The following is a 27501-nucleotide window of genomic DNA, read 5'->3' on the forward strand; positions in this document are numbered from 1 at the left end:
TACTTTCTCTTTTTGGATAAAATGATGAATTGCATCAAATGTATAAATAGAATAATCTAAATAATTAGCCCTATCTCAGTTCAGCTCATATACATATACTCCCCAAGCAGACAAGAATAGAAAATTCAAAAATAGAAAGAACTAATGGAAAGTGGATAGAGAAAATAAAAGCAGAAAAATATAAATTTGATGGAACTATACAATAGAAGTTCAAATCTAGATTGGTGTAAATATAAGTGTTTATCTAATTCAATTCAAATAAAAAAATCAAAATTGTATTAATTTAAATTTAATTTGATTTCGTTATTTATAAACCACAGAAATCGAATGTCAAATCTATTTTTTAAAATCAGTTCAATCTAATCATAATATGATATATTTTTATTATAAATTTTAAAATTTTACTTATAATATATTTAATTTATCACACATTTTTATCTTATTTGTATATTATGAATATCACTATTATTATTAATAAATATTTTGTGAATGTAAAATTTATTTATTTATTAACTTAAATTCACTTTAATTTTTAATAATAAACCTTAATTTTTTAAAAAAATAATTCGAATATGCCAATTTATATACTTTACATCAAATTATTTTATTTTATTTTATTTTTAAACCGATGCAAACACCCCTCGTATGTATCATATTTTGTATTTTGTATGTGAATCAAAATTAATATTTTCCATAGCAAAGTTATTTAATTAATTAAAGTATACCATCCAATGCAAGATAGTGTTGGTTATCATCATTACATGGTAGAATAGGACGTTGTAATTGCAATAATGGAATAGAGGTCCCACAATTCTGCATTCACTACAGTTTGTGGCACCATGATATACAAAGAGATAAATATCCAATTCCTCTTACACCATTTATGGCCGGTAATGCTTTTGTTGGAAAAGAAGGTTGCTTGTTTGTTAGTTCGTAGCATTGTATTCAAATGTATGATGCAATATAATAATACAATGCATGTGCCTTTTTGTTGCTTCTTTCTGATTAAGTCCTCACTGCACAGTTCTTAGATAGCTCATATAAAAAAGGAACCAACTTTGAATATAAAAGCCAACACTTTTTGCATCTGAGAGCATGGAATTCAGAATCTTCTTTGCTTTATCAATCATTGCTTTGAGTTGTTTCAGATGGATGAGGTTTGCAGAATCCAAATTACCACAGGAAGAAGGTAAGAACTAAGAACATTTATTTTATCTAACTGGGATCATCTGTTTTTTGCTTTACTGTTTCTGTGTTGGCACTTGGCAGTAAGCCACTAACACACATCTTAGATAGATAGTGAAATTTTTTGACAGTGACTTATGAATGTTGTTATAAGTTTCACATTACTCAAATATATGGTTTCAATAGCATTTATAAATGATGGACAATTCTTATTTTTATTAGGTTAGCTTTTTTGGTTGAGATCAAACTGGAAAGAGGATATGAGATATGAAAGTTGTAGCCTATTCTCTTCATGGCAATAGGACTCGAAAATGAGGCGTGTTAGGGCCAGCAGGTTTTGTGATTTGTAACTATCAATTAGCCATCATTAGTGTTTTTAATGGTGTGAGATTACATCTAATGGTGTGGGATTATTCACTTTTCTTTTGCTGGTTAAGTGCTGGCCAAATTTTAATAAAAGTGCTTATCCCTAGACTTTCTCCTCGAGAATATAGTATACATTAATTTTTAAATTATTCTAAATGGCGTCTTGTTTGTAAGAATTGTGTAGAAAAGTTTACCTGGATATATGTAAATTTAGCTATAAATCTTTTATCAACTGCATTTTCTAACAGCTTTGCAGCATGTTAGTTAGTTAGTTATAATGTTGGATCATCATAATTAAGGAGATACCTTAATCCAGCCTTGTGGACTTCAAGCATTGTTTGTTATTTTGTTTCTTTTTCTTATATCATCCTGAAATGTTTTCCAGTTGATGCTCTTGGAGAAATCACTACCATGATGGGTGTCACCCACTGGGAATTTGATGGTGATACTTGTCAAATTAAAAAGGTGACATTAGAGCCACCCAGTGAAGCTAAAAGCAGCATTGGTTGTGAGTACCATCCTGAAAAGGACAACTTCTCTCATGTAGTAAGGATGTAAAAATCTCTTTTTCATATCTGATTGCTACAGAGTCATTTATATTCTGATATAGCTACCTGTTTATGTGTTCAAATTTTTAATTTCCCTTTGGTCATGGATATGAGGAATCCAATTCATTGTCAACTTTGTTGGAACACAATCAGAATGAGTCTAACATGTATATTCATTTTAATACTTTTTCCCCCTTTTTTTAGTGAGTTCAAATGGTACAATCTTCCTGGCACTCTTCCACCTCAGATGGTTAAGCTTCCTTACCTCAGAGAAATGTATGAACTATGTACACCTTAAAATGCTCCATTAGTTATTCTATGTTAAAATATAGTTACTTTAACTTCTTGTCTTGTTAATTTAAATGAAAAAAAATTCTCTCATTATAGTGATCTTTCTCTCAACTACCTAAATGGTACCATCCCAAAGGAATGGGCTTCAATGAAACTGACTACAATGTAAGTTCTTATCAACTAATTAAGCTTGCATCCAACAACTTGTACTTTTTTTTAATGAATGCAACAAATTATGCAGTGCCCTAATGGCTAATCGTTTATCGGGGGAGATTCCTAAGGAGTTGGGAAATATTGAAACTCTAACGAACCTGTAAGATTATTCTCATACATTTATCTTGTGGAGGTTTACTTTGATTGAAATCCAATAGTGTTATTTCTTTGAGCAATATTAAGGGTATAGTGCATTTATCATTCTTTCACCTCATAGGGACCTTGAAGCAAACCAATTCTCTGGTCATGTACCCTCTCAACTTGGAAATCTGATTAACCTGCAAAGATTGTAAGACAATGAATTTCTATTTATTTTCTAAGACCCTTGTATTTTATTGCAAAGAACAATGTTATTTTATGTCATACTCCTTCATGCAGGGTTCTAGCATCCAATAATTTGTCTGGGACCCTACCAGAGACATTTGCTCTATTACATAATTTGACAGAGTTGTAAGTTTCTATTGATATTTTTCTTTATAAAATAAATACTGTCACCTTTATTGATAAATATCTTCTCATCATGCATTGCAGTAGGATAAGTGATAATAGTTTCAGTGGAAAAATACCCAGCTTCATTCAGAACTGGAAGCTACTTCAAAGACTGTGAGATTGCATTTAGCTCTTTTATTTTTTTCTTTTTACAAAATATTCTATCTATGTGACAAGTCTTCACAAGATGCTATAAATATGTACATATTTGAAGAGATATGCATGCAAGTGGACTGGAGGGACCAATCCCATCAAATATATCTCTTTTGAGTAATTTAACTATTTTGTAAGTAAAATTTATACTGTTAGTTTCTGTAATGTTTTCCCTCCAGTTCATCATATTTAGCTCATTGTGGTGAATACTATACAGGAGGATTAGTGACATAGATGGTCCAAGTCAGGCTTTTCCAGTTTTAAGCAGCATGAAAAAAATGAGAAGATTGTATGTTGAGTTCTATCTTCTATGGGTTTAAAGTAGATACCACATTATCTACCATTGTTTGATTTAAAGTAATCCAGTCTTTTTAATTTAGGGTTTTGAGAAACTGCAATATTACTGGAGAGATTCCTAGTGACATCTGGAAACTGGAGAATTTGAAAATGCTGTAAGTAAGACATTTGATTTCCCCTTATTTTTTTATGCCTAAGGTTTTTCTTTGTTTTTTCCCCTTAGTTCTTTTGTTACTGAGATCAAATTCAAGTATCATAACTCTCTGCCCCTTGATACATCAATAGGACATACTTTCCCATGTATATATAGATGCATACACAGACATACATAAATTGGTATATAAAAATATTATGCTCCTGCATCCTATTCATTTTTTCATACCTGATAAAATGCTGTAAGGAGATGGATCTTTTTGCCCACAAGAAATGGGACTAGTATTTAGAGGAATCTAAAAGTTATTAAGGTAATATGCAAAGCTGTGTTAGTTTTACAGAGTTCTGTGATGATTCTGAAGTGAAAATTCTAGTATGCTAGAATAAATTGGGGGGTAACATCAAAACATGTTCATTGATAAATGTCCATGAAAGATACATATGTATATGCCACTGCAGCTTATATTAACATATATAATTAAGTGTAAATGGTTTCCCTGCTTTCCTACTTTTATCATTTTAGGCTGCATCTACTGTTTCTTGGATACTGTTTTAAACAGCATATTCATTAACTAGTATTTGCTTCCAAGAGCAAATTACATAACGTTGCTTCATATAACTTGGTGATTCACAAGAACAAATTCAGAATAGTAAGCACACAAGCTTCTTAGTTTGGAAATTTATTTCAAATTTTGTAGGGATGTGAGTTTTAATCAGTTGGTTGGCGAAATTCAAACTATTAAACCTGCAGCACCAATGACTTTTATGTGAGTATGCTTATATAAATTTTAGAATCTACTGCAGTGTTCAAATGTAAATAGTAACACTTTTTCCCCCCAGCTTCCTAACTGGCAACAAACTAACTGGTAATGTACCTGACTCAATCTTGGCGGCGGGAGGCAATGTGTATGTCTCTTAACAGTCATTTTATTTGATGAATTCTTCGCTAGTTGAATATGAATTGTATGCATGTTGATATGATGAAATTGTTCATTTCATTACTGATGACATCTCTTTCTCATTTTTCATATGCAGTGATCTTTCTTATAACAACCTTACGTGGCAAGGACCTGGGCAACCTGCTTGTCAAGATAACTTGTTAGAAATGCAAAATCTTTTGAAGTATTAGTAAAGTATCTTCAAATTTGATGCTATTAGTAAACTGATGATGGTTTCACCTTGTTTGAGTTTGTCAGGAATTTAAACTTAAACTTGTTCCGGAGTTCTTTGGGGACCACAAAATTGTAAGGCCCTTTTTCAATTCTTTCATCTTTCAATAATTTACTGTTCAACTATGTTGCAAAATGGAGTTCTGGTGATATCATTTTTGCTCTTGATTTTTGACAGACAGGCTGTTCTCCCATGTTCAAAGACCTTTAAGTGTCCTAGATGTAAGTATGGGCTCTTTAATACTTTGGAATGTTAACATGATTGATCATCTCAGAAGATGCATTATCATGGATGCTCTTAGTTATTCTATGATTTTTCATTTCTATATATATGTAACTTTCAATTTAATACTGTTTCAGACTCAAGCTGTTTGCATGTTAATAGTGGTGGAAAGGATGTAATGATGAAAGAAAATGGTGAAAATATCCTTTATATAGGGGATAGTGTGCCGGGTGGTACTGCTGAATATTATAATGACCATGAAAAGCTTTGGGGCTTTAGCAGCACTGGTGATTTCATGGATGATGATGACATCCAAAATACACGTTACACCAAGGCATTGTCACCTTCAAATTTGTCTGAATTATATGCAACGGCACGAGTGTCCCCTATTTCGCTCACCTATTTCCATTATTGCCTGGAAAATGGGAACTATACAGTAAAGCTCCACTTTGCAGAAATACAGTTTACTAATGATAGGACATGTAACAGTCTTGGGAAACGCTTTTTCGATATCTATATCCAGGTATCAGTCAAAATGAAGTTAATATGTTTTGTTGTCCAAATCAGGACTTAAAAAGATTGGTCTGTTTCAGGAAGGACTAGTTTTGAAGGATTTTAACATTGAAGAGAAAGCACATGGTGCTCAAAAACCATATATAGCAACAATTCCTAACGTCAGCGTAACAGACAATATTCTAGAGATCCGACTCTACTATGCTGGCAAGGGAACTGAAAGGATTCCTTATCCTGCAGCTTATGGTCCACTCATATCAGCTTTCTCTATTGTTTCTAGTGAGTCATATCAGCCTAAGCAACATCTGATCAAAACATCTTCACATTGAACTGGAGGCTTCATATCTAAATACTTTTGACAGTATTCCCTTTTAGTGCTAGTGCATGAAAGTTTGATGTCAAGGACGACTCGCTTATGGTTTTCTTCTTTTCTCCTGCAGATTCTAAACCTTGTTCAGTCCAAAAGAAAGCAGTGAATTATATAATAGTTGGAGTTGGATTTGGAATTTCAGCTGTTTGCCTAGTCCTTATTATAGTAGGGATCCTTTGGCGGATATTCTTCTTCAAAGGAATAATTAGGACAGAAAAAGGTGAATACCTTCATTTTCACATCATTCCAAAATTCGTTCATTTAATTTTCTACAGTGATATCCGAGTTTAAGCATCTAAAATTAACCGCATAGTGATACGTACATAGCCTTAGCGTCCGGGCTAAGGGATCCCGGTTTGGTAATGAAAATATGATAGAGCATATGAGATATATTGCATGGTGAAGTAGGTCAGGTAGTGCAAAAGATTTCCCAAACTACAATATTATATTTCACTGGCACACATTCATATTTTAGTTGACTTATTGGACAGGTGTTGATGGACAATATAATCAGACAGGGACATATACATTAGAACAAATTAGAGCTGCCACAAATGATTTCTCTCCTGCTAACAAGATTGGGGAAGGTGGTTTTGGTCCTGTCTACAAGGTATTAAAGAGTGAACACACTTCCTGCAAAGCACACAGAATTTTGTTGTTTGGACTCAACATGTAAAGTTCTGAATAACTTTTGGATTTCAGGGTCAGTTATCCGATGGTACTTGGGTAGCAGTCAAACAGCTTTCTTCGAAGTCACGGCAGGGGAATCGTGAATTTTTAAATGAGATAGCCATGATATCTTGTTTGCAACACCCTAATCTTGTGAAACTTTATGGATTTTGCATTGAAAACAATCAACTAATGCTGGTTTATGAGTACATGGAAAATAATAGCCTGGCTCATGCTTTATTCAGTAAGTATATCAGCAGTTCAATCAACAAATTCAGCAGCAGAAGTAGAAATTTTTTACAACTTCATTTTGTTCATTCTGCAGGCTCAGAGAATCAGCTTAAACTTGATTGGTCAACAAGGCATAGAATCTGTATTGGCATAGCAAAAGGTCTTGCATTTCTTCATGAAGAATCAAGACTCAAGATTGTTCATCGAGATATCAAATCTACTAATGTGTTACTGGATGGGAACTTAAACCCTAAAATATCCGATTTTGGGTTGGCTAGGCTTGATGAAGAGGAAGAGACTCACATCAGCACCAGAGTGGCAGGAACAGTGTGAGTTATCTGTTACCTGGCAATACAAAATCTGAGTAATGTTTTCATTATTATGAACTGAATTTGTTCTTTTTGTTTTGCAGAGGATACATGGCACCGGAATATGCATTATGGGGTCACCTGTCTTACAAGGCTGATGTATACAGTTATGGAATTGTGGTCTTGGAAATTGTCAGTGGAAAGAACAATAAAAGTTACATGCCAAGTGATGATTGTTTTTGTCTTTTAGATAAGGTATTCTACTATGTTACTATCTCTTTTCCATGTTTGGCATTGTAAACCAAAACCATCTTGTTCTTTTGGTAGCTATCCAATGTAAACATCAGTTTTTGTATAACAAAGATAATAATTATTAACATGGCAGGCATTTCATCTTCAATCCACTGAAAACATAATGGAACTGGTTGATGAAAGGCTGGGATTAGAGGTGAACCCAACCGAAGCAGAAAACATGGTGAAAGTAGCTCTGCTGTGTACGAATGTATCGCCGTCTCTTAGGCCTACAATGTCAGAGGTTGTGAACATGTTTGAAGATAAAATGAGCATCCCAGATGTTATACCGGAAAATTTTTTTCGTGAAGATTTAAGGCTTAGAGCCATAAGAGACATCTATCAACATGGCGAAAATCAAAGTTTGACTTCAAGCAAAACAGGCAGTTTAATAGGATATTTTGTACCTACTTCTTCCTCAGTCTCTGGCAATGACATGCATGAGATATGCTCAAAATCATAGGGGAGCACAATTTTAATGATAAATAGTTTAGGCTTTTTTAGCATATAGCAGACTTAGATTTAGCCATTTTTCACTCTAGTATAAACTTGTGTGTAGGATGAATACTGCATTTTAAATCTTCAATATTACTCTAGTGTATTTTTTGTCTAAAGAAGACATAATATAACTTAATTCAACTTTCAAAATTATAAATTACTAATTATAAATTACTAACTACTTTCATTGACACAAATATTAAAAGACACATTCAAATTACTAAGTGCTCCATTCTAAGAAAGGCCTACATATCTAATCACCATATGTTCCAATCCTGTCCATAAGATTTCCAACAGTTTCCTTGGATTCCCGGAGCACCTTGACGCTCCTATTTAGCTTGTCACGCTTCCCTGCAATGGAAGGTGACTCCTCCAGAAGCCTTTCAATTCCACCACCCTTTGGTGACATCAAGTCATGAACAATTTCTTTTTCCAGGTCTTTGTTGACAAGATTGTGGATACTTAGCATCAAATGCATCGCAATGCTATCAATGAACCTTTTCTGTACGATCCTCCAGTAAGCAATCATCCTCACTTTTAAGTCAAAAGCTTGAGTAAGCATACTTGAATACTGCTTCAGATGAGCAACATCAATTTCACCAACACCTTCAAGCTTCACCTTTGAAGTTTGATTATTCTGACGATCCAAAACAGCTTTGACAAAACAATCTTGCTGCAAAATCAACTTTTTGTACTCTGCAATGAACTCAGGGTTACATGTATAATCAGTCAGCTTCTCCATTTCAACAACAACCAAGACATGCTTAATGGAATTATCTTTCATCTTGGAGATAAGAGACTGGCCGGCACGCCGTGTAGAAACCTGAAGCTGATAATAATTCTCACAATGACGGTTCAAAACAGAACTTACAACTGTTTCCAGATACTCCCACACATTATGCACAAAATCAATTGGCATGTGAGCAACTGCCTTAACCTTCCTCTGATGTATTGATAGAAAAGCAGTTCTAGGCATGAAGTTGGGCAAACCAATCCATTTAGCTTCCTGCAGCTCCCTAATCTCGTCCATGAGAAAATCTTTTGTGGCCTCTTTTTCAGAGAAACACTGAAGATGATTAGAGTATGAATCCAGCAAATCAACTAATCTTGCAGTGCAGTGCATATTCTTTTCATCAGGGTACTCATCAAACTCCCCTCTCAGAAGAATCTTCCTCAATGACTCTTTGGATAAACCAATGATATGCATAAATGCAGTCATAGCATCAGCAACACAAGTCAGATTCACAGGCAACTTATCCAACTCAGATAAATTGTAAGTCAGCTTCTCATTGATTTTCTTCACAATTTCTGGCAGAGTTTTGGATATGATCATGCCTTGAACTTGAACTAGCCTCTGTGCCAGAACAGGAACACCAACAATGGATTTGTCAATCTTTGAAAGCATTGGATGAGACTCAAAAAGCCTCTCTTCTTCAATCCTCGCCTCCTCATAAGATTCATCGCCAATCCTGTTCCTGACACAGACATAACCAAGACCAATGTTAACATCATCAGCAGTTACCTTCTCCAACAAGCCTTCAGGAGACTTATCAGCTTTTGTTACAACAGCCAAGGTTCTCAAACCAGTTTTATCCACAGACTGAGACATTCTTATGGATTCACAAGTAGTAAAATCAACGGTAGCAGAAAGAACATTCAGAATAATGCTCTCTTCAGGCCTAATATACTCCATGATAATATCCTTGATCTGATCATAGATATTTTCAGGCTGGCCATGAACAGGAACCCTAGTAATACCAGGAAGATCCACCATTGTCAAGTCAGGAACACCATTTTTCTTCACCACCAATGTCAAAGGGGTGTTTGAAATCCCTTTGGCATTTCCAGCAAGTTCATCAGTGGCAATGTTGATAGCATCAGACACATTGTCTTCATCTGTTGAGATGCTCTTGCCATTGAACTCAAGCATGAGTTCAGGCATTGGAAGAGGATGACTTTGAAGCCTCATAACAAGAGGAACCCTGGTGCATATGCCTTGGCCACGTGGCAAGCTGATGCCAGCAAGAGATTCAAGCACACTAGACTTGCCAGAACTTTGATCACCAACAACAACAATGGTTGGAAGCTGAATCCCTTCCTTGGCAATGTTGAGTCTCCTGAGATTCTCAACAGCATCAAGAATAGGACGAATCTTCTCATTGTAGGATGAGACAATAGGAGCAATAATAGTTGAAACTTGTGGGTTTTCTCCATGTACTACTGCAAGTGAGTCATCTTTGTTGGTAGTTCTCCTGGTTTTCTTTGCTGTTCCCACCATATTAGTTTCTCTCACAAGTCACAAGTGTAAACAAAATGGTTATGGTAAAATGAGATGAGATAAGTGGGGATAATGAACAAGTGTGTGTATTTATACGTAGGGAGAGTGAGTGAGGGAAGATGCATGCAATAAATGGTGTTTGGTTTATCAAAGAAAAAGGGAATTGAAGCATGCAAAGTTTTTAAGGGGAATTGGAATTACAGTTGAAATGCTGCTGCTACTGCTTGGGCTCTTCACCAAAATTAATTTCAAGGGGAATTGCACTTCTACTTTCATTTATTTTGACACGCTTTTTTATATATTCTTCTTGCTCCCAAGTTATTGCTCATTGTTACTATAACATATAAAATGAAATAAAGAAATTCTTATTTAGTATTTACTAATATTTTTCTTATATTTATTTTATATTTAAATTAACACTAGCTTAATTTTTTATTTTTTTATTAAAAATATTGGTCCTTAATATTTTTTATTATTTCCCGATTTAGTTATATAAAAAGAAATTAATTGATACATACTATAGCACTGTAGTTGTGTAACTGAAACTCTTGGATATAGAGCCAATATCAATAGTTCATCAAGTAGGATTATTAAATGTCAACTAAATCCTTATACACGCCATAAATTGCTACGTACAATCCTTATATTTACCATAAAAGACATGTTATATATATATATATATCACTATAAAATACATTTAAAAAATAAATTAACAATAGTAAAAAATATAGAATAAAAGTTTTGTTTTAGAATATTTCAGTTTATTTTGTAACAGCAGATATAAAAAAAATTATTAATTAACTTAACGAAATAATTTTTATGATTTTTAATTTTATTGTTTAATGAATAAGATTCATTCATGCTGTTTTATCTATCTGTAGGTCCATAAATTATAAGATTGGAAGGTGTTCCGTATGGCAATGTACAGAGATGAAATTTAGTATGACAAATATGTGAACTGTGTAAATATAAATTAAAATATGTTGATGGTTCAGATGGAGGTGTTGGTTAATAATGTAGAATATAACGCGTAAGATCCATGTGGTGCGGGATAAATTGATTGGCATGGTAATCTGTTGTGGCACTCATATGAAGTGGTTGTATTCCAAAGATGGATGTAACGTCGGCTGAAGTCGCCGTCTATCTTGTTGTTGTGGGATTCAGCTGAAATTTTTTTACAAACCTGATATTGGGCCGATTGTAGAATAATGTTATGTAATTCAGTTTTTAAAATATGTAATTTGTGTTTGGTTTTTGTTCTAGTTTTTTTTTTTTTTTTGTTGTGATTAAGTCCATTTCTATCATGAAAAATGAATAATATGGAGAGGCAAAATATTCAGGATGGATGCATAGTGGAGAATGGAAGTAGTTGTCTGCATTGGGTAACGTAACAATTTTATATTAATTATGTATTTTATTTTTGTTAAATAAAATGAATTTTTAATAAATGAATGATATTTTATATATGAGATAATAGTATTAAATTAAATGTTATTGTTTTTTTTAATGCAAAGTAATTATCTATTTTTGATATACGTGTAAATTAAAAAAATAAATCCTATTTTGTTGATTTTATAGGAGAAAATTGTTGATTAGATAAAAAATACACAATTTTACTTGTGAAGTAGTATATTGTTATTCGTATTGTCGTGGTTCAGTTACTCTTTTTTACATGAATCGATGTTATTTATAGAAAGGTATTAATTTATTATGTTTAATTTTTTAGAATAGATAATTATTGGGCATGATATTAATTTTTTAAAATAAATAGTTATCTTTCATTGTTGTCTTTATTGAGATGAAAAGTAATATAAGCGAACGTACACTAATTATTTAGAAAGACCATAATTCAAATGACCAAATAATTTTTTATAATCGATGATGTCCTCATCAAGAATAAGAAGTGCAAATTATATTATAATTTATGATCCTTATAAAATATAAAATTATTGTTTTAATTCAAATTAAGATATTCAATATTTAGATAACAAAAAAAACAACTAAATAAAACAACCTATAATTACATATACACATAACAAATACTACTAAATTCAGTAACTCATCAAAAAAAAATATATAAACACCACCAAACCATACTAACAGACAATTAAATTTATTTTATTTAATTTAACAAAAAAGTAAAAGTAAGAGTTACTGTTGCTTCATTTGCAATAGTAAAAATATTTTGTTCAGTATATGAATGTATCAGAAAATTAACAAAAATTTTCATAATCAGTAACAATTCTCATCATTTCAATTTCTGAATCAACATACACATTAACAACAAAAATTAAATTGAATTTATAGTTGGTAGCCACTCAAAAAATACCACATGATTGATGCATCTTTAAACCAACAAATACTGTAACGGCTTCATAGATCCTTAAAGTCACTGGATAACGTTAGCAAATTTGGCATAGAAACAAAATCTAGAACCTTTACTTCAAATTGGAATATTGATAATTCTAGCTTGTCATAATTATCAACCACCAAAATATCTAACAGAAAAAAATGTTCAATATCTAATACTTGCTTAAGTAGATGAGTGAAATGATCACTCAATTAATTTAAATTGATATTAAGACAATATTATTATTATTTTTAATATTTTTAAGTAGTAAAATATTTATAATAATAATTATTTTATATATATATATATATTTCATTTAATTTTTTTAACAAAAAAAATTTTATATACACTAATAAAAATAATAAAACTTAAAAAGTACGTTGTATGATCGCATTGACATGTGCTCCGAGAATGACATTTGATACATGATTCAAACATAGTGTCATCATCAGTTCATCACTCTTGGTCACAGTTCAAATTAAAATTGATGAATTTTCATTCTTGTCAAACTTTGATTGTCAACAAAGTTTTGCATATCTGCATGGAGCACGCGTTTTTCAGACATTATCGTCATTCAAGTCAAACGCACGTTTTTGAAACAATGAATGTAACAAAAGGCCACCAATCACAAAGTCCAAGGTTCCCAATCCCAACCCCACCAATTTCCCCGCATAAGAATCACAAAAAGAACTTCACTTTCCACATAAAATGATGCAATTCACAACCGATCCGAGCAGTCCATTGGTTAATCCTTATTATGAGAATCAGCAATGGAGAATCCAAGTACAATGAGCTCTGAATCCCTCACTGCAACTCTCACCAACACAACCCATGCTCTTGGTAGAGGCTTTGATGTCTCTAATGATTTTCGCCTTCTCTACTGTAAAGGGTCTAGGCTTCTTCATCAGGAACATGCCAAGAAAGATCTTATTGTCTCTGATGGCCTAGTTGTTCCAAATGTGCATGCTGACATTGGTATCATCACTTGCACCGCAGAGAACAGTCACGTGAAGAAGCTCCCTGTCTGCACTTTCCATCAGGTGATTGTTTTGCTTTCACAATAGCTCTGTCCTGGTTTTGATGAATAAAAACGAAGTTGGGGCATAAGATTTTTTTTTTCAGTTACTTTTCATATGTAGTTTTGTTTTCTTTTGTTAAATAATCTTGGTGTATTTGGTGGCAAGGTGGCAAGAATTGTTTATTTTGAAATGAAATGTTGCACTGGTAGTTTATGAAGTGCATGCATTATGTTTGGTCTTATGCTGCAATCGAAATATAGTGTTTTGATGGATAATAATAATAATCTTGTAGCTCTCTTGATGTGTTGAACTTCAAAACCTATATTTCCATTTTTGCTACAATCTGTTCATCTTTTAGTACCTGCATTCATTATAAACATTAGTCCTTGTTTTTAGTTTGTTCTTGTTGATGAGTTATTTTCTTTTGGTTCTGCTTACATGAAACATGCATTGTAATTCCTCTCGTCGCATTGGACTCATCAGAAGAAAAATATTAGGGGACAATCAGAATTTATTATTTTGGCAATCACTTAGCCATCAATTCAATTCCTTTAGTATAGTTTTTTTAATCTAGTAATCCAACAATATACTTTATCCCATACTTTTAAACATTGATGGCTAACTCATGGCCAAAAACAATAAATTCTGATAGTCCTCCTAGTATTCTTCCTTACCAAAAGAGTACTTGAAACCTTATTTGATGATTGATTTTTGCAGATGGCAAAATATTTCAATGAGAAATCAGGCTTAACTGGAGAAATTCCAAATGGAAGCTTCAATTCTATGTTCAATTTTAATGGCTCCTACACAGTTGACGCAGCAGCTACAAAATCCCTTGCCATTGTTGGACATTTCATTCCACTTTTCGAAGTTAGACTAACCAGCCTGAATTTGGTCTTGAATGAAGAAATCAAGTGTTCTGTTCCTCACTCTTGGGATCCAGCATCCTTGGCAAGGTAAATTACGTTGTCATTGTTTGCCTGTAAACAATGATTTTCTAGTTCTCAACTTCATTTTGTAGAATATGGTTTTGGTTTGATATGCTTGAACCACTAAGCACTAAATGTTTGTAGTAAGCATATAATCACAGATACTTTCTAAGTTGTACAGTAACAAACTAACAATATAGACTGCATAAGGCATTTTTTGTAATCTGACTTAATTCTAGAGTAGAAAAAGGATCTAATCCTATACATACTCTGACTCGCCATTTCATCCCTTACTCCACCACAGTTTTATTGAGAACTACGGCACACACATTGTCACATCTGCAACAATTGGTGGCAGAGATGTCATCTATATCAAGCAGCATCAAACATCTAGTTTGTGCGACCAAGACATTGAGAAGTATGTAAATGACATTGTAGATGATAGGTTTCTTGGTGTGAAAAACCTGCCTGTCCCTAACTCTTTAAAATACAAGGAGAAGGTTAGTATAAGATATGTCATTTTCCTACTATTAATCCATGATCATTTATACAACTTGGCTAGGCTTTTTGAAAAGCAGGTGTAAGTTCTGGCTATCATGTGCTACATCATTTTGGTTGCTATATATATTTAATTGAAAATTATGCTGACAATGATTCCATAGATTAACTAAACTTATGTCAATATACGACCTTTCATTTTCTTGGTGTAGGATGTTACTGTCATTTTTAGAAGAAGAGGTGGTAATGATCTTGAGCAAGATCATGCCAAATGGGCTGAGACTGTAAAATTAGCACCAGATATCATTAACATGACATTCACACCCATTGTTTCTCTTCTTGAAGGAGTGGCTGGTGTAAATCATTTGACCCGTGCAATTGATCTATATCTAGAATGTAAGTTCTAATATAATTATTACGACTGTGCTGTACATTATTCTTGTGGATATGTATTAAGAGATAATGCAACTCAATTAGTCCTTGAAATAGTTAACATCATAAACTGTCAAATATACAAGTTAAAAATATTGATACAGATTAAACTATTCAAGAGTTTTGTTTAATAACTTAAGCTTTTAGGAAATTCTTCATACCTAACATTATGATTTCTTGACAAGTTTGATACTTAATAAAGCAGCAAATACCCTTTTCTCTTTTCCCTTTTTTTTAATGTTTTAGTAGTAGTTTTGTCTAGTTTTAATAGTTCTTCTGTCTTCTAATCCACCAGACAAACCCCCTATGGAAGATCTTCAGCAATTCTTAGATTTCCAAATATCTCGAGTTTGGGCACCGGAGCAGGGCAATGTACAAAGGAAGGAGCCTGTCTGTCCATCCCTCCAGTTCAGCTTGATGGGACCAAAGCTTTATATTACTACAGATCAGGTATTGTTTACCAAACCTTGATCCAGGGAATTAACAAATTCAGAATACAAAACTCAGAGAAAAAGTGCTAAACTTTAATTGAACTGAAACCATATATGGATTCAGTTAACGTTGTTGATCAATTTATAGTGTTGTTGGTAATAAGTTGCAGTTACACTCCTAGACATGTTGTTTGCAGGTAACAGTTGGACGCAAACCAGTCACTGGGCTAAGGCTTGGACTAGAAGGCATCAAACAGAACCGACTCGCAATTCATTTGCAGCATCTAGTCTCCCTGCCAAGAATCCTTGTACCACACTGGGATGCAGACATGGCCATAGGTGCTCCCAAGTGGCAAGGTCCAGAGGAGCAAGACAGCCGTTGGTTCGAAAAGATCAAATGGAAGAAGTTCTCCCATGTAAGCACTGCACCAGTTGAGTACACAGAAACAAGTATTGGGGAGCTCTCTGGTGTTCACATTGTGACTGGGGCTCAGCTTTGTGTTTGGGACTTCGGTGCCAAGAATGTGTTGCACCTCAAGCTCCTCTACTCTAAGGTACCTGGATGCACCATAAGGAGGTCTGTTTGGGATCATAAGCAGGACGGTTCTTCATCGTCGACGATGAAGAAAAACTCTGATGATAGAAAGGAAGAGAATTCACTCAAGACTGCAAAACTTGCAAAGATTGTGGACATGACAGAAATGTGTAAAGGGCCTCAAGATATTCCTGGTCATTGGTTAGTCACAGGGGCTAAGCTTGGAGTGGACAAGGGAAAAATTGTACTCAGAATTAAGTATTCTTTGCTTAACTACTGATTAACATTCTTTCTCTTTTAATTATTATTTTTTTCCCCTGCACAGGGTCTTTTTCATTTTTATTCTTAGTAGAATTGTTTATTTGTGAGTTTAGTTTTATAAGCCATTCAATGATTGATTAAAATATGATATTGTTAACAGATTATGCCTTTTTCATCCTAAGATATTTTGTTCAATGCAAGATAAAATAAATTAAACGCAATCATCAGGACATGGGGTATACAATATATGGTTTGAAAATGAGCATTTATTTATGTAAGAATATCACTCTAGCTAGTTGAATATAATAATTGGCAGCAAAGCTATCATTAGCCGGCAAATAATCCAATATATATTTAATTGGAAACGCCATCAGTACCAGTTGAGAGCTTAAACTAGAATCAACAAGTGGCAAGCGGGGTAGCAATAGCAACTCATACACTTTTCTTCATCCTCCAAATTTATGTATAGTCTGATGTGAAATCTGTTTGCATTATTGTTTCTGGATTTTATGTAAAATGTACCATCAAAATTTTCTCTTAGATGTGACACTCATTATGGAACACTATAAGTTATTATCACCAAAAGGTGGTGATGTTTCAATGTTGAGTGCTAATTAATACTTTAAGCCTAAGTGATTGCGAAGGATCGTTAAAAGAGTGTTAGGAGTCGCCTTCAAAGAGAATAAAGTTATTCGCTAAGGAATAGAATAGACATACGCATATACTCTAGAAGGTATCTTTGGACTATCTCTTAGTTCTTTTCTTTACGGATAGTCTGCTTCACTTGCATGCACTAAAATCAAACATAACAAGAGTTCAAATTCGAATATTTTTATGGAATTCCTCAGATTTCGGGTTCGAACTTCACTCCTAACTTTGAAAAAAAAAAGGATATTTCTTAGCATTATGACGTGCATGTTAAACCACATCCCTGTCATAAAATTGATATTTTCAATGTACTGTAAAAGCTAGATAGTTCTGCAGCTATATATAATTTAACAATTACTTCGATACTCTGCAGCAGTGATTAGTGTTAGTCTGTTAGATTTAAATGTAAGACAAAAATAAAGAAAAAGAGCTGATCACCTAATATTTTTCATTAAGGTATATGAAATTAAAATAGGATAACATCCAAATTTGTAGTATTGATGGTGAGTGTTTTGGAATCTTGGTTTTGTTAAAGCCGGCAAGTCGCATATCATTCAATTCTGCTAGCAGCCAATAACAGCTCTCTCATAGAACTGGTCATCAACTACCTTCAATTTGTATGTGTGATGTATTCAGTCTCATTACACACACATGATTATTTGTAAGCAACAAGCACCTATAACACTATATATAATGATAACGATAAGTTGAAACAAAGCATATACGTGCCACCTCTCTTTCTCTTTAATTGGACAGATCGATATACTAGCTCATTAAAGCATTTGTTACATTCTGATCAGTAATTAACCATGGTACGTAATTCCTTATATAGTGGAGATTCACGTACAATTGTTTTCACATTAATTTGATAGTTAAAAACTGTTAAATAATTTGATAAAATTAACTAAATTGTCATTCAATTTTACGGGAGTTTTCACTCCTTTATATACATATAGGAAGCTAGCTCACACTATGCATGCATGCATATATGCTAATAAAAAGATAAGCATATACTATATGCAGGAAAACTCTGAAGCTGTTGAGAGGAGAAGGAATATGGAGTGGGTGGAGCAGGAGGAAGAAGAGTTGGTGGTGGATGGAAAAGTTGATTGGAGAGGAAGAAGAGCTGTGAGAAACAAGCATGGTGGCTTCACAGTTGCTGTGCTCGTACTAGGTACGTATACGTATATATAACTAGTGAGTGTTACACTTACATACATACATGCACTTACGCACGTTGCATGCATGCAGTGATGTTTGCATTTGAGAACATGGCAACATTCTCAATAGCAGTGAACTCGGTGACATACTTCAACCGCACCATGCACTATGTGCTATCAGACGCGGCTAACATGGTCACCAACTACATGGGTGTCAGTTACATTCTCTCAATTCTTGTGGCCCTTCTGGCCGACACCTGGATTGGCAGATGCAAATCCGTTCTCATCTCTGCCTTCTTCGAGTTTTTGGGCCTCGCATTGCTCACAGTTCAAGCACACAGCAAAACCCTCAAACCCCCGCTTTGCAACGTGCTGGATCCAACTGCAAAGTGTGACAAACTCGCTGGCAGTAATCAAGCTTTTCTCTATCTCGGCCTTTATGTCTTGGCCTTGGGGAGTGCAGGGGTGAAGGCTTCGCTTCCATCGCACGGTGCAGATCAGTTTGATGAGAAGCACCCAAAGGAATCCGTGCAGATGTCCACGTTCTTCAACGGTCTGTTATTTGCTGTTTGTGTTGGTGGCACCGTCAGCCTAACCTTGTTTGTGTACGTAGAAGACCATAAAGGATGGGATTGGGGCTTTGGAATCTCCACTGTTGCTATTTTCTTAGGCCTCCTAATCTTTGCTTTTGGAATTCCACTTTACCGAATCCATGTTTTAAGTGAAACAAGCGCCATCATTCAGATCATTCAGGTCTATGTTGCTGCAATTCGCAACAGAAACCTTCAACTTCCTGCAGATCCTTTGGAACTCTACGAGATTGAACAGGACAAAGAAGCAGCCCTAGACTTGGAATATCTACCACATAGAAATATTTACAGGTAAGTCCGATTCCGCAATGAGTTAATAACAATTTCTCTGCGCGCTAATACTAACAAAAAAGAGTAATTATGTAGATTCTTGGACAAAGCTGCAATCCAAGAAGCAGAGAGGGGTCCATGGAAAGTATGCAGAGTGACACAAGTGGAAAATGCAAAAGTGATTGCAAGCATGGTGCCAATATTCCTATGCACAATAATAATGACTCTTTGCTTAGCACAACTCCAAACCTTTTCAGTCCAACAAGGCTACACCATGGACACAACAATCACCAACCACTTCAACATCCCCCCTGCATCTCTCCCAATCATCCCGGTCCTCTTCTTGCTCATCATCATCCCTCTCTACGACCGCGTCTGCGTCCCCCTCCTCCGCAAGATCACTGGCATCCCTACCGGCATAACGCACCTCCAGCGCATAGGCGTCGGCCTCCTCCTCTCCTCAATCTCAATGGCAATTGCTGCAGCCATAGAAGTCAAAAGAAAGAACGTTGCGAGAGACAACAACATGCTTGATGCAGCTGAGCCATTGCCACTCAGCATATTCTGGCTCTCTTTTCAGTACTTTGTGTTTGGAATAGCGGACATGTTCACCTACGTCGGCTTACTTGAGTTCTTCTATTCGGAGGCGCCAAAAGCGCTCAAGTCCACCTCCACTTGCTTCCTTTGGTGCTCCATGGCGCTTGGCTATTTTCTTAGTACCATAATGGTTCAGATTGTGAATGGTGCAACGAAGAATATCACTGCAAGTGGAGGGTGGTTGAGGGGGAATAACATTAACAGGAACCATCTGAACTTGTTCTTCTTGTTACTTTCGGTGCTGAGTTTGATTAACTTCTTTGTGTATTTGGTGGTTTCAACAAGGTACCAGTACAGACCTCAAGGACCTACGGCTTCAGTTACAGTTACCAGAAGGACCATTCCAATGAATGAAAACTTGTGAATTCTCTACTTTCCCTTTTATTTATCGTATCAATGAATGAATGTATTGATGTGTGTATGTTTTCTTTCTTTATAAGTTGATTTCATATCTTGGGTCAGGAGGATACAACTCTCTGAAACGCTTATTTAATGTTGAGTTTGTTTTATAAAGGTAATAATATTTTCGTGTAACATAAACTGATTGATCTGAGTTAAACCGTATTCAGACGAATATTATTTGTAACAGATATGAAATATTTTCTGAGGATTAAACTTAATTAATTAAAATTTTCTAGAATAATTTAAAAATAATCTAATGTTAATTAATTAAAAGCATAGGTATTATGTTACAAGAATATATTTAAAAACTTAACACCAACTTAACTCATTGTATAAAATATATACATGAAAAATACCACATTATTTATACACAAACATATAATAGTTTTAGTAATTTTTATATATAAATAATAGTTTTTCATAACAATATATAGAAATTAATTCGAATTAAAATAATTATATTTGTGACAGATATGTAAGTTTCAAGAAAAAGGTGTATAATATAACGGACATGTGCGAGTTAATAATTTAATTAACTTGGGAGTGTTAAAGAATTTATTAAGACACACATAAAGAATAATGAGTTACGAAATGAATCAGCTTATAGATAACGCAACCCAAGAGAGGGACTGAATCCGAAAGAGTTGTGGTCTTCATCTACTAACACTCTTGGATCTGGTTTAAGTGAATGATGGCGACGCAAGTGTATTCGGTGTGGGCGATTCCACCGCCTGACGTGGCGGCAAGGTTGGGGAACCTCATGGCGGGACTTCGATCGGAGTTCGGTGGTCCGCATTTCGAGCCGCACATCACGGTGGTCGGAGCCATCAGATTGACCGCCGATGAGGCTCAGAACAAGCTCCGATCGGCGTGTGAAGGATTCAAGGCCTACGATGTGACCGTTGACCGCGTCGCCTCTGGCACCTTTTTCTATCAGTGTGTCTATCTTCTCCTTCACCCCCATCCTCAGGTTATTCTTTTCAATTTCCCGTAATTCAATTCGTCATTTCTGTTATTGCGGAAAGGAAGAAGGGAAACTGAAACTATTTTTTCGTGGAACTAATTATTAGGTTATGGAAGCTAGCTCACACTGCTGCAACCACTTTGGTTACGAGCGTTCAACTCGTAAGTTACAGATCTTAATTCCTACCATTAATTTAGTCATTTTTTGAATAAGATATGTTATTTTAATAAATTGATGAATAAGATTGCTGTAGATAGTAGGTATGATCATTAAAACATGGGACCAATTTCAATTTATCGGCCTTGTTTATGTCTTTGTCGATCCACACATTATTACATCACAGTGTTGCATTTATGGTGATGAAAAAGTCTGCCAGCATTTTTATTAAAATTTAGTCAGTATTTAACCATAAAAAAAATGTGTAATTTCACACTATTAGATATAATCTCATATCATTAAAAATATTAATATGGCTAATTGATGGATACAAATCACAAAATGTGACTGTGACTACTCTATATTAATTTATCTCAAGAAAAGGAAAAAAAAGGAGCGTTTAAGCTAGTAATTAGTAAATCGTTCGATCAATTCTGTGAGATTTAAGCTAACATGCAGTTAATTAAGACTTTGTAGTGCCAGTACCAATCATTAAGGATTTAAGGTCTGCTATTCTGATGAGAGATATACTGTGTTCATTGTTCACCCTTTTTGTTGAATTGTTCAGCAAGGGTTTATAGATCAGAAAGCCTATCTAGTTTACATGGGTTAAATGATTTGTGAGGCAGTATCATAAAGGCAAACGCTTTTAGGTACAAGTGACAATGCTGTAATGTGAAGTGAAGGGTAGGTGGGAGATTCATGGAACATGACTTTTACCCCTTTTTGTTTTTCTTTTTATTTATAATAATTAAAAAAAAAACTAGTTGATATATTGCTTACATGTGCAGCTTACATGCCACACTTGAGTCTTATTTATGGCGATTTAACTGAGGAAGAGAAGCAGAAGGCTATAGAGAAGGCTAATGTTCTTGATGAAAGTCTCAATGGCTTGAGCTTTCAGATCAATCGCCTTGCATTGTACAAAACTGACACTGAAGACAAAACTTGCAAGTCTTGGGAGAAAATTGCTGAATGCACCCTTGACTCAAATTAGCCTGGTCAACTTTGATACTACTGCCTCTGGTGTACAATAAACCAATAACAAATAGTTTGACCTCTGCCGTCGTTTTATAAACTGTCCGTTTTCTATATTTACTTTTTCTTTTTTCCTTTTTGTACTGCATAGTTATAGTTGTCTTTTTTAGTCCTTTTCTCTTTCATTTTTACTTGTTTCTCTGCTGCTAAATTTCTAATAATAAAATTTACCTTAAGAAATGCACTACTATAGTTGTAGCAGACGGGGGTAAACGTTATAGTATTATACTATCAAATTTGTTTGATGTAATACGCTCTTATGGTGTATGCTTCAATCATTTTAGGTAGCATAAACTCAAATAATTGACTTGGTGTTGGTGGATGAATTTTATGGTTTAGTTTAAAATGCAATCAAGCGTCATAGTGGGTTCGGAATTCTGGTGGACAATAGCAGTTCAAGAAGAGCAAATTTGTTACGGTTTCCCCATTCGTTGAAATTAATTTAGTTCCCATTTTGGCCCAACTTTCTATTCAAGTATGTGGGAAAGGCTTGTACTTGACCCACCTAGCTTGAACTCACTACAATAGCATGACGCCAAGTTGACAATGTAGCAACCTAAATATATGTGTTGTGCAATGCATTTATTATTATAATATTATGGACTAGCATTGAAGAAACTTCGACCCGTAACATTATTTGAAAGCCCAATTTTATGGTCCCCTACTGCAGCTAATATATTATTTCCTTTCAGTACACCCAAAAAAATATTATTTCCTTTCATAGTTTCATCGGTCATTATTTAAAAGGATTAATCTCTACGTACAAGTATTTTGCGTTTACAAGTTTTACAAGTTTAAAGAGAACGAAACTTCTAAATCGCTGCTTATGTTACGTACCTCCTTAACAAACTTTTAAATCAATTAATGCGTGAATATATAATTTATATTTTTTAAAAGATTTCGTTTCTTTTTCCGAGTTTTTTGCCAAATTTTGTTCGATCTCCTTCGTGCGTTTTATCTTTGCCTTCGATCTCCTTTTGTTTTTTTTCGATTTTCATGGTTTCTGAAATCAAGCGTTGAAATTGTTTTGAAGATAATGAAACTTCAGAAATACACCAAAACGATTACAGAAATACACCCAAAGAATTATAAAAATACACACAAAGGATTACAGAAATACACCCAAACGGTTACAGAAATAAACCAAACGATTACAGAAATACACCTAAAGGACAGAAATACACCCAAAAGATTTAAGAAATACACCCAATATCAGGGAAAAGACAGTATATTTCTTCTTGAAATCTTTTAATATTTTGCTGGTTAAGAATGAGGCACAACAGAGACAATCTAAAAAAAAACCTAGAAGAACAGTAAAACAGTACCTTGAATAATGTTTTTTTGTTTTTTCTGGTGATTTTTTATGGAAATTTGTATATTTTCTTCTTGATTTCTTCTACTCTTCGTAGAATCATAGTTTGTTTCGAATGTCGCTTGAATCTTGACGGTTTGCGTTTTGATTGAGGAAGAAGAGGAAGAGTGCGGCATAATGAACGTGTTGTAAGGCACGTGCGTTGGACGCTCAATTTAAAGGAGTGGTGCAAGTATTTTTTTTAGATTTGGGCCAATTTGTATAACTTATAAGCCAAAAATACTTGTATGTGTAGCAGGCTTAAAAATAATTAGGATATTTTACTGTATCTAAATTGTAAATATTAAATAGTTGTTTCGCATATTTTGTACACACCAAATTCCTTGGTACCATGTGTAATTACTTTATATGTAATATTGCTTAATCACATAAAAGTACAAATATATTGTTGAATTAATAGGGTGTTTGACTGTTTGTATATGTAATTTTGTCTTTATTAAGTGAAACAATGACTAAGGAAAAAGATAACTCTGCATTCCTCTATTGTTGAAACAGTTCTTCAATATAATACGACAACACAAATTAAAGGGCAATCTATGAATAATTGAACAGAGTACAATTATTAAACTGCTTGATGGAGCTAAAAGAGGGTGATTCTAGACAACGGGAAAGTGATTATCGATTTGATACATTAGAGAAATAGGATAAGAATTAAATGAAGACAATGAATCCTTGCACATTAACCTTTCCACTCTTTGGAATCTTCCCATGAAAACCGCTAAAAAACATTGAGCTTTAGTCACTTTATGTAAGTACCCTTTTTAATTTGTCTTTCCATTCTTTTGTTATTTCAACTTCTTTTTAAAAATCAAGCAAGTGAAAAATTTGATAAAATAAAAATATATATAATAAAATTATAAATTTAATAATAATTAATTTTTTACTTTTATTATTTTATTAATTTTTATTTTAGATAATCTTTTTTCCTTTCTATCCCAAACATACTCTTAATTAGTTAAATATTTCTCATGACTAGAAGCAAGTTTCATGCTCTAAATTTCAACCTGAAAAAAAAGAGTGTCTTTGTGCTTTACATTTCCATAGTTGGAAGTTCAAAATAATAATAATAATAATAATAATAATAATAATAATAATAATAATAATAATAATAAGGATTAAGTTGGTCTCTAATGTATAAGTCGAAATTTTTTTTGTTTTTAATCTTTTTTCGTATACAAAATCATCCCTGAAGTTTAATTTAATTTTAAAATCATCCTTCGAACAATTATACTCTTTTCCTTCGTCACCAAAATACACAGCAACAACAATGAAGCCATCTTTCAGCAATAACAATGAAGCAAAAACATCTCTTTTCTTTTTTTTTCTTCTTCGGCAACAACAATAAAGCCAAAACAAAAGTAGAATTAGAAATAGAAGAAACAAAAACCTAAGCAGAAGAAATATAAGCATAAACAAAATTGAAAACAAAAGTAGAAGCAAAATTGGAAATAGAAATAAAAACAGAAACATAAGTAGAATTAAAAGCATCAAAATTAGAAATAGAAGTAAAATCAGATGCAGAAGTAACAGAAATAGAAGAACAAAAAATTAAAATTAGAAACAATGTGATTAACAAAATCAGAATCAGAAATATATAATTAACAATCTGATTAACAAAATCAGAAACAAAAACAAAATTAGAACCCTAGTAAAATTGAAAATCGTCAATAGTGGTGATGGAGAAGACCTGGCAGAGGACGTCATTGTTGTGGTAGCAGCAGTAAGGAGGGCTAGAGTGCGGTCGAGCGTAACTTCGGCGACGATGCTACGTTTGGTGAGGGACTAATTCCTAACGGCGACGGCGGCTCCAAACCTCGTCGTCCCCTTCCCCCACTTCCTTTCTTTCCCTTCTTCTTCCCTTTCCCTCCTTCTCATTCTTCCCTCCCCCTCGCGGTTCCCTTTCCCTCTCCGTTCTCTCTCTTTTCTTTTCTTTTTTTATTTATAATTTTTTTATTATGAGTAATTTGGTAATAAAAATTAAAACTTTGGTAAAAAAGACAATTTTAAAACTCAGTTAAATCTTAAGACAATTTTGTATGTAAAAAAAAGTTGAAAATGAAAAAAAATTTCGACCTATATTTTAGGGGTCAAAATCGTATTTATAATAAGAAAAAATTCTACTCCCCTCTCTTGAGAGATACTAAAATGACACTCCCCTCCTCTCTCTTATAACTTTTAAAAAATCTCCTCGTTAATCCATTTTAAATTTTTTGTATTAATTAATAATAACTTTATCTATTTTTTAAGAAAAAATAAAATATTTTTTACAAACTACCCTTTAGTAAAAATTTTATTTTTTTATTAAATTTTACTTGTCAAAATATTCTTTAATAAATTATTTTTTATTAATTAAATTGTATTTTTACCAAATTTTTTTTAAAAAAATTTAATAATTAAATTAATTTTTTTTAAGAAACCCTTCAATAATTTTTTAATTATTAAATTGTAATTTTACCAAAATTTTGGTTAACAATTATTTTTATATTTTACTATTAATTTTTTGATATTAATAAATATTATTTTAACATTAAATAAAATTTGTTTAGCACTGTTAATATGTATAACAATTAATATATATTAATATCAGAAAATAATCTTAGCAAGATTTTTTATTTAATGTTAAAATAATATATATTGAAATCAGAAAATTAATAATAAAATATAACTATAATTTTTAACTAAAATTTTGGTAAAATTATAATTTAATAATTAAAAAATTATTAAACAGCATCTTAAAAAAAATATTTAGTTATTAAATTTTTTAAAAAGTATTTTAATAAAAATACAATTTAATTAATAAAAAAATAATTTATTAAAGAGTATTTTGGTAAGTAAAATTTAATGACAAAAAAATAAAATTTTTGCTAACGAGTATTTTTGTAAAAAATAAAATTTTTTTAAAAATATATAAAGTTAACATTAGTTAACACAAAAAATTTAAAATGAATTAAACAGAAGGTTTTTTAAAAGTTATGGAAAGAAAATATATATTTTACAAATATAAGGAACGGAAGTGTCATTTTAATATCTCTTAGAGAAAAAAAGTAAAATTTTCTCTTATAATAATAATAATAATAATAATAATAATAATAATAATAATAATAATAATAGTTAATTAGACAATGAATTATATCTCAGGTGTCTCGTATAGTATATAGACCATTAATTAGAATGCGCCTAAACTATACCTAGAATATAGTATCATTATTAACCATTTTAACTGCATTTTCATTGTTATAACCTAATTAGTAATTAGCTTATGCTCATTTAATAATAATTATATAAAATGTACGACAAGTGACAAGTTAATTAGAAATTTGTTGATAATAATTAAGCGATCAGAATCTATATACATCATGCTGGATGATTATGACAGATTTCTGAACTTTAAGAATAGCATTTGGATGGTTGAAGGAAGGTGGCATGTGGAACCACTCAAAGTTGTGGTCCTAACTCCTAATGGCAGATATAGGCAAGATTTTCATGTTGTGAGTTTGACCCATCACAACATGCCTTATCTCTCTGGCCTTTTCCATTTCAGAGCTAAGCAAACTATGAATCAGCCCATTATACGTGGAAGGTCACTTGGAAGCTTTAGAAAAGA

General features: G+C 33.2%; 5 protein-coding genes across 8 annotated transcripts; 4 read left to right on the plus strand and 1 right to left on the minus strand.

Moving 5' to 3' along the window:
• The first annotated feature begins 888 nt into the window (after nt 1–888).
• On the plus strand, nt 889–8103 carry LOC130966251 (probable LRR receptor-like serine/threonine-protein kinase RFK1). 3 transcript variants are annotated; one of them, XM_057891036.1, is made up of 24 exons: nt 889–1189; nt 1937–2105; nt 2304–2375; nt 2487–2555; nt 2632–2703; nt 2821–2892; nt 2982–3053; nt 3135–3206; nt 3307–3378; nt 3463–3534; nt 3626–3697; nt 4394–4462; nt 4536–4601; nt 4731–4793; nt 4892–4939; nt 5043–5086; nt 5225–5610; nt 5681–5879; nt 6041–6190; nt 6462–6580; nt 6673–6883; nt 6965–7199; nt 7283–7433; nt 7564–8103. In XM_057891036.1, the coding sequence occupies exons 1-24, from the start codon at nt 1096–1098 to the stop codon at nt 7930–7932; spliced, it is 3018 nt and encodes a 1005-aa protein (XP_057747019.1). In that variant the 5' UTR covers nt 889–1095; the 3' UTR covers nt 7933–8103. The 3 variants fall into 3 exon arrangements, with proteins under 3 accessions (XP_057747019.1, XP_057747021.1, XP_057747020.1); XM_057891038.1 differs by having other exon boundaries at nt 1116–1189; nt 1937–2059; XM_057891037.1 differs by lacking the exon at nt 889–1189 and having other exon boundaries at nt 1946–2097.
• Nucleotides 8104–8220: 117 nt separating this feature from the next.
• On the minus strand, nt 8221–10245 carry LOC130967330 (dynamin-related protein 4C-like). The gene has a single exon (XM_057892142.1). It carries the CDS (start codon nt 10243–10245, stop codon nt 8221–8223), a length of 2025 nt encoding a protein of 674 aa, XP_057748125.1.
• Nucleotides 10246–13256: 3011 nt separating this feature from the next.
• LOC130968057 (MACPF domain-containing protein CAD1-like) lies at nt 13257–16859 on the plus strand. Its single transcript, XM_057893139.1, has 6 exons — nt 13257–13635; nt 14332–14570; nt 14848–15043; nt 15254–15437; nt 15769–15923; nt 16102–16859. Exons 1-6 carry the CDS (start codon nt 13366–13368, stop codon nt 16717–16719), a joined length of 1662 nt encoding a protein of 553 aa, XP_057749122.1. The 5' UTR covers nt 13257–13365; the 3' UTR covers nt 16720–16859.
• A 989-nt stretch (nt 16860–17848) lies between these two features.
• Nucleotides 17849–20519, plus strand: LOC130969913 (protein NRT1/ PTR FAMILY 4.5-like). Of its 2 annotated transcripts, none has more exons than XM_057895831.1 (4): nt 17849–18160; nt 18351–18522; nt 18600–19389; nt 19465–20519. In XM_057895831.1, exons 1-4 carry the CDS (start codon nt 18158–18160, stop codon nt 20327–20329), a joined length of 1830 nt encoding a protein of 609 aa, XP_057751814.1. In that variant the 5' UTR covers nt 17849–18157; the 3' UTR covers nt 20330–20519. The 2 variants fall into 2 exon arrangements, with proteins under 2 accessions (XP_057751814.1, XP_057751815.1); XM_057895832.1 differs by having other exon boundaries at nt 17852–18160; nt 18372–18522.
• A 397-nt stretch (nt 20520–20916) lies between these two features.
• LOC130966128 (cyclic phosphodiesterase-like) lies at nt 20917–22775 on the plus strand. Its single transcript, XM_057890897.1, has 3 exons — nt 20917–21337; nt 21438–21492; nt 22279–22775. The coding sequence occupies exons 1-3, from the start codon at nt 21056–21058 to the stop codon at nt 22482–22484; spliced, it is 543 nt and encodes a 180-aa protein (XP_057746880.1). The 5' UTR covers nt 20917–21055; the 3' UTR covers nt 22485–22775.
• Nucleotides 22776–27501: the final 4726 nt, after the last annotated feature.

The sequence above is a fragment of the Arachis stenosperma genome, chromosome 3 (genome assembly GCF_014773155.1).
Source record: "Arachis stenosperma cultivar V10309 chromosome 3, arast.V10309.gnm1.PFL2, whole genome shotgun sequence".
In the NCBI taxonomy this organism is placed as follows: Eukaryota; Viridiplantae; Streptophyta; class Magnoliopsida; order Fabales; family Fabaceae; genus Arachis; species Arachis stenosperma.

Bases quoted from the DNA above. Each gene is read 5' to 3' on its own strand.
- LOC130966251 (XM_057891036.1), top strand. From the start codon at position 1,096: ATGGAATTCAGAATCTTCTTTGCTTTATCAATCATTGCTTTGAGTTGT. The intron at 3,535-3,625 runs GTATGTTGAGTT...TTTTTAATTTAG, and splicing joins ATGAAAAAAATGAGAAGATT to GGTTTTGAGAAACTGCAATA. The intron at 5,087-5,224 runs GTAAGTATGGGC...ATACTGTTTCAG, and splicing joins GACCTTTAAGTGTCCTAGAT to ACTCAAGCTGTTTGCATGTT.
- LOC130967330 (XM_057892142.1), bottom strand. From the start codon at position 10,245: ATGGTGGGAACAGCAAAGAAAACCAGGAGAACTACCAACAAAGATGAC.
- LOC130968057 (XM_057893139.1), top strand. From the start codon at position 13,366: ATGGAGAATCCAAGTACAATGAGCTCTGAATCCCTCACTGCAACTCTC. The intron at 15,044-15,253 runs GTTAGTATAAGA...TTCTTGGTGTAG, and splicing joins CTTTAAAATACAAGGAGAAG to GATGTTACTGTCATTTTTAG. The intron at 15,924-16,101 runs GTATTGTTTACC...TGTTGTTTGCAG, and splicing joins TTTATATTACTACAGATCAG to GTAACAGTTGGACGCAAACC.
- LOC130969913 (XM_057895831.1), top strand. The intron at 18,523-18,599 runs GTACGTATACGT...GCATGCATGCAG, and splicing joins AGTTGCTGTGCTCGTACTAG to TGATGTTTGCATTTGAGAAC. The intron at 19,390-19,464 runs GTAAGTCCGATT...GTAATTATGTAG, and splicing joins CCACATAGAAATATTTACAG to ATTCTTGGACAAAGCTGCAA.
- LOC130966128 (XM_057890897.1), top strand. From the start codon at position 21,056: ATGATGGCGACGCAAGTGTATTCGGTGTGGGCGATTCCACCGCCTGAC. The intron at 21,338-21,437 runs GTTATTCTTTTC...ACTAATTATTAG, and splicing joins TCCTTCACCCCCATCCTCAG to GTTATGGAAGCTAGCTCACA. The intron at 21,493-22,278 runs GTAAGTTACAGA...TTACATGTGCAG, and splicing joins TGGTTACGAGCGTTCAACTC to CTTACATGCCACACTTGAGT.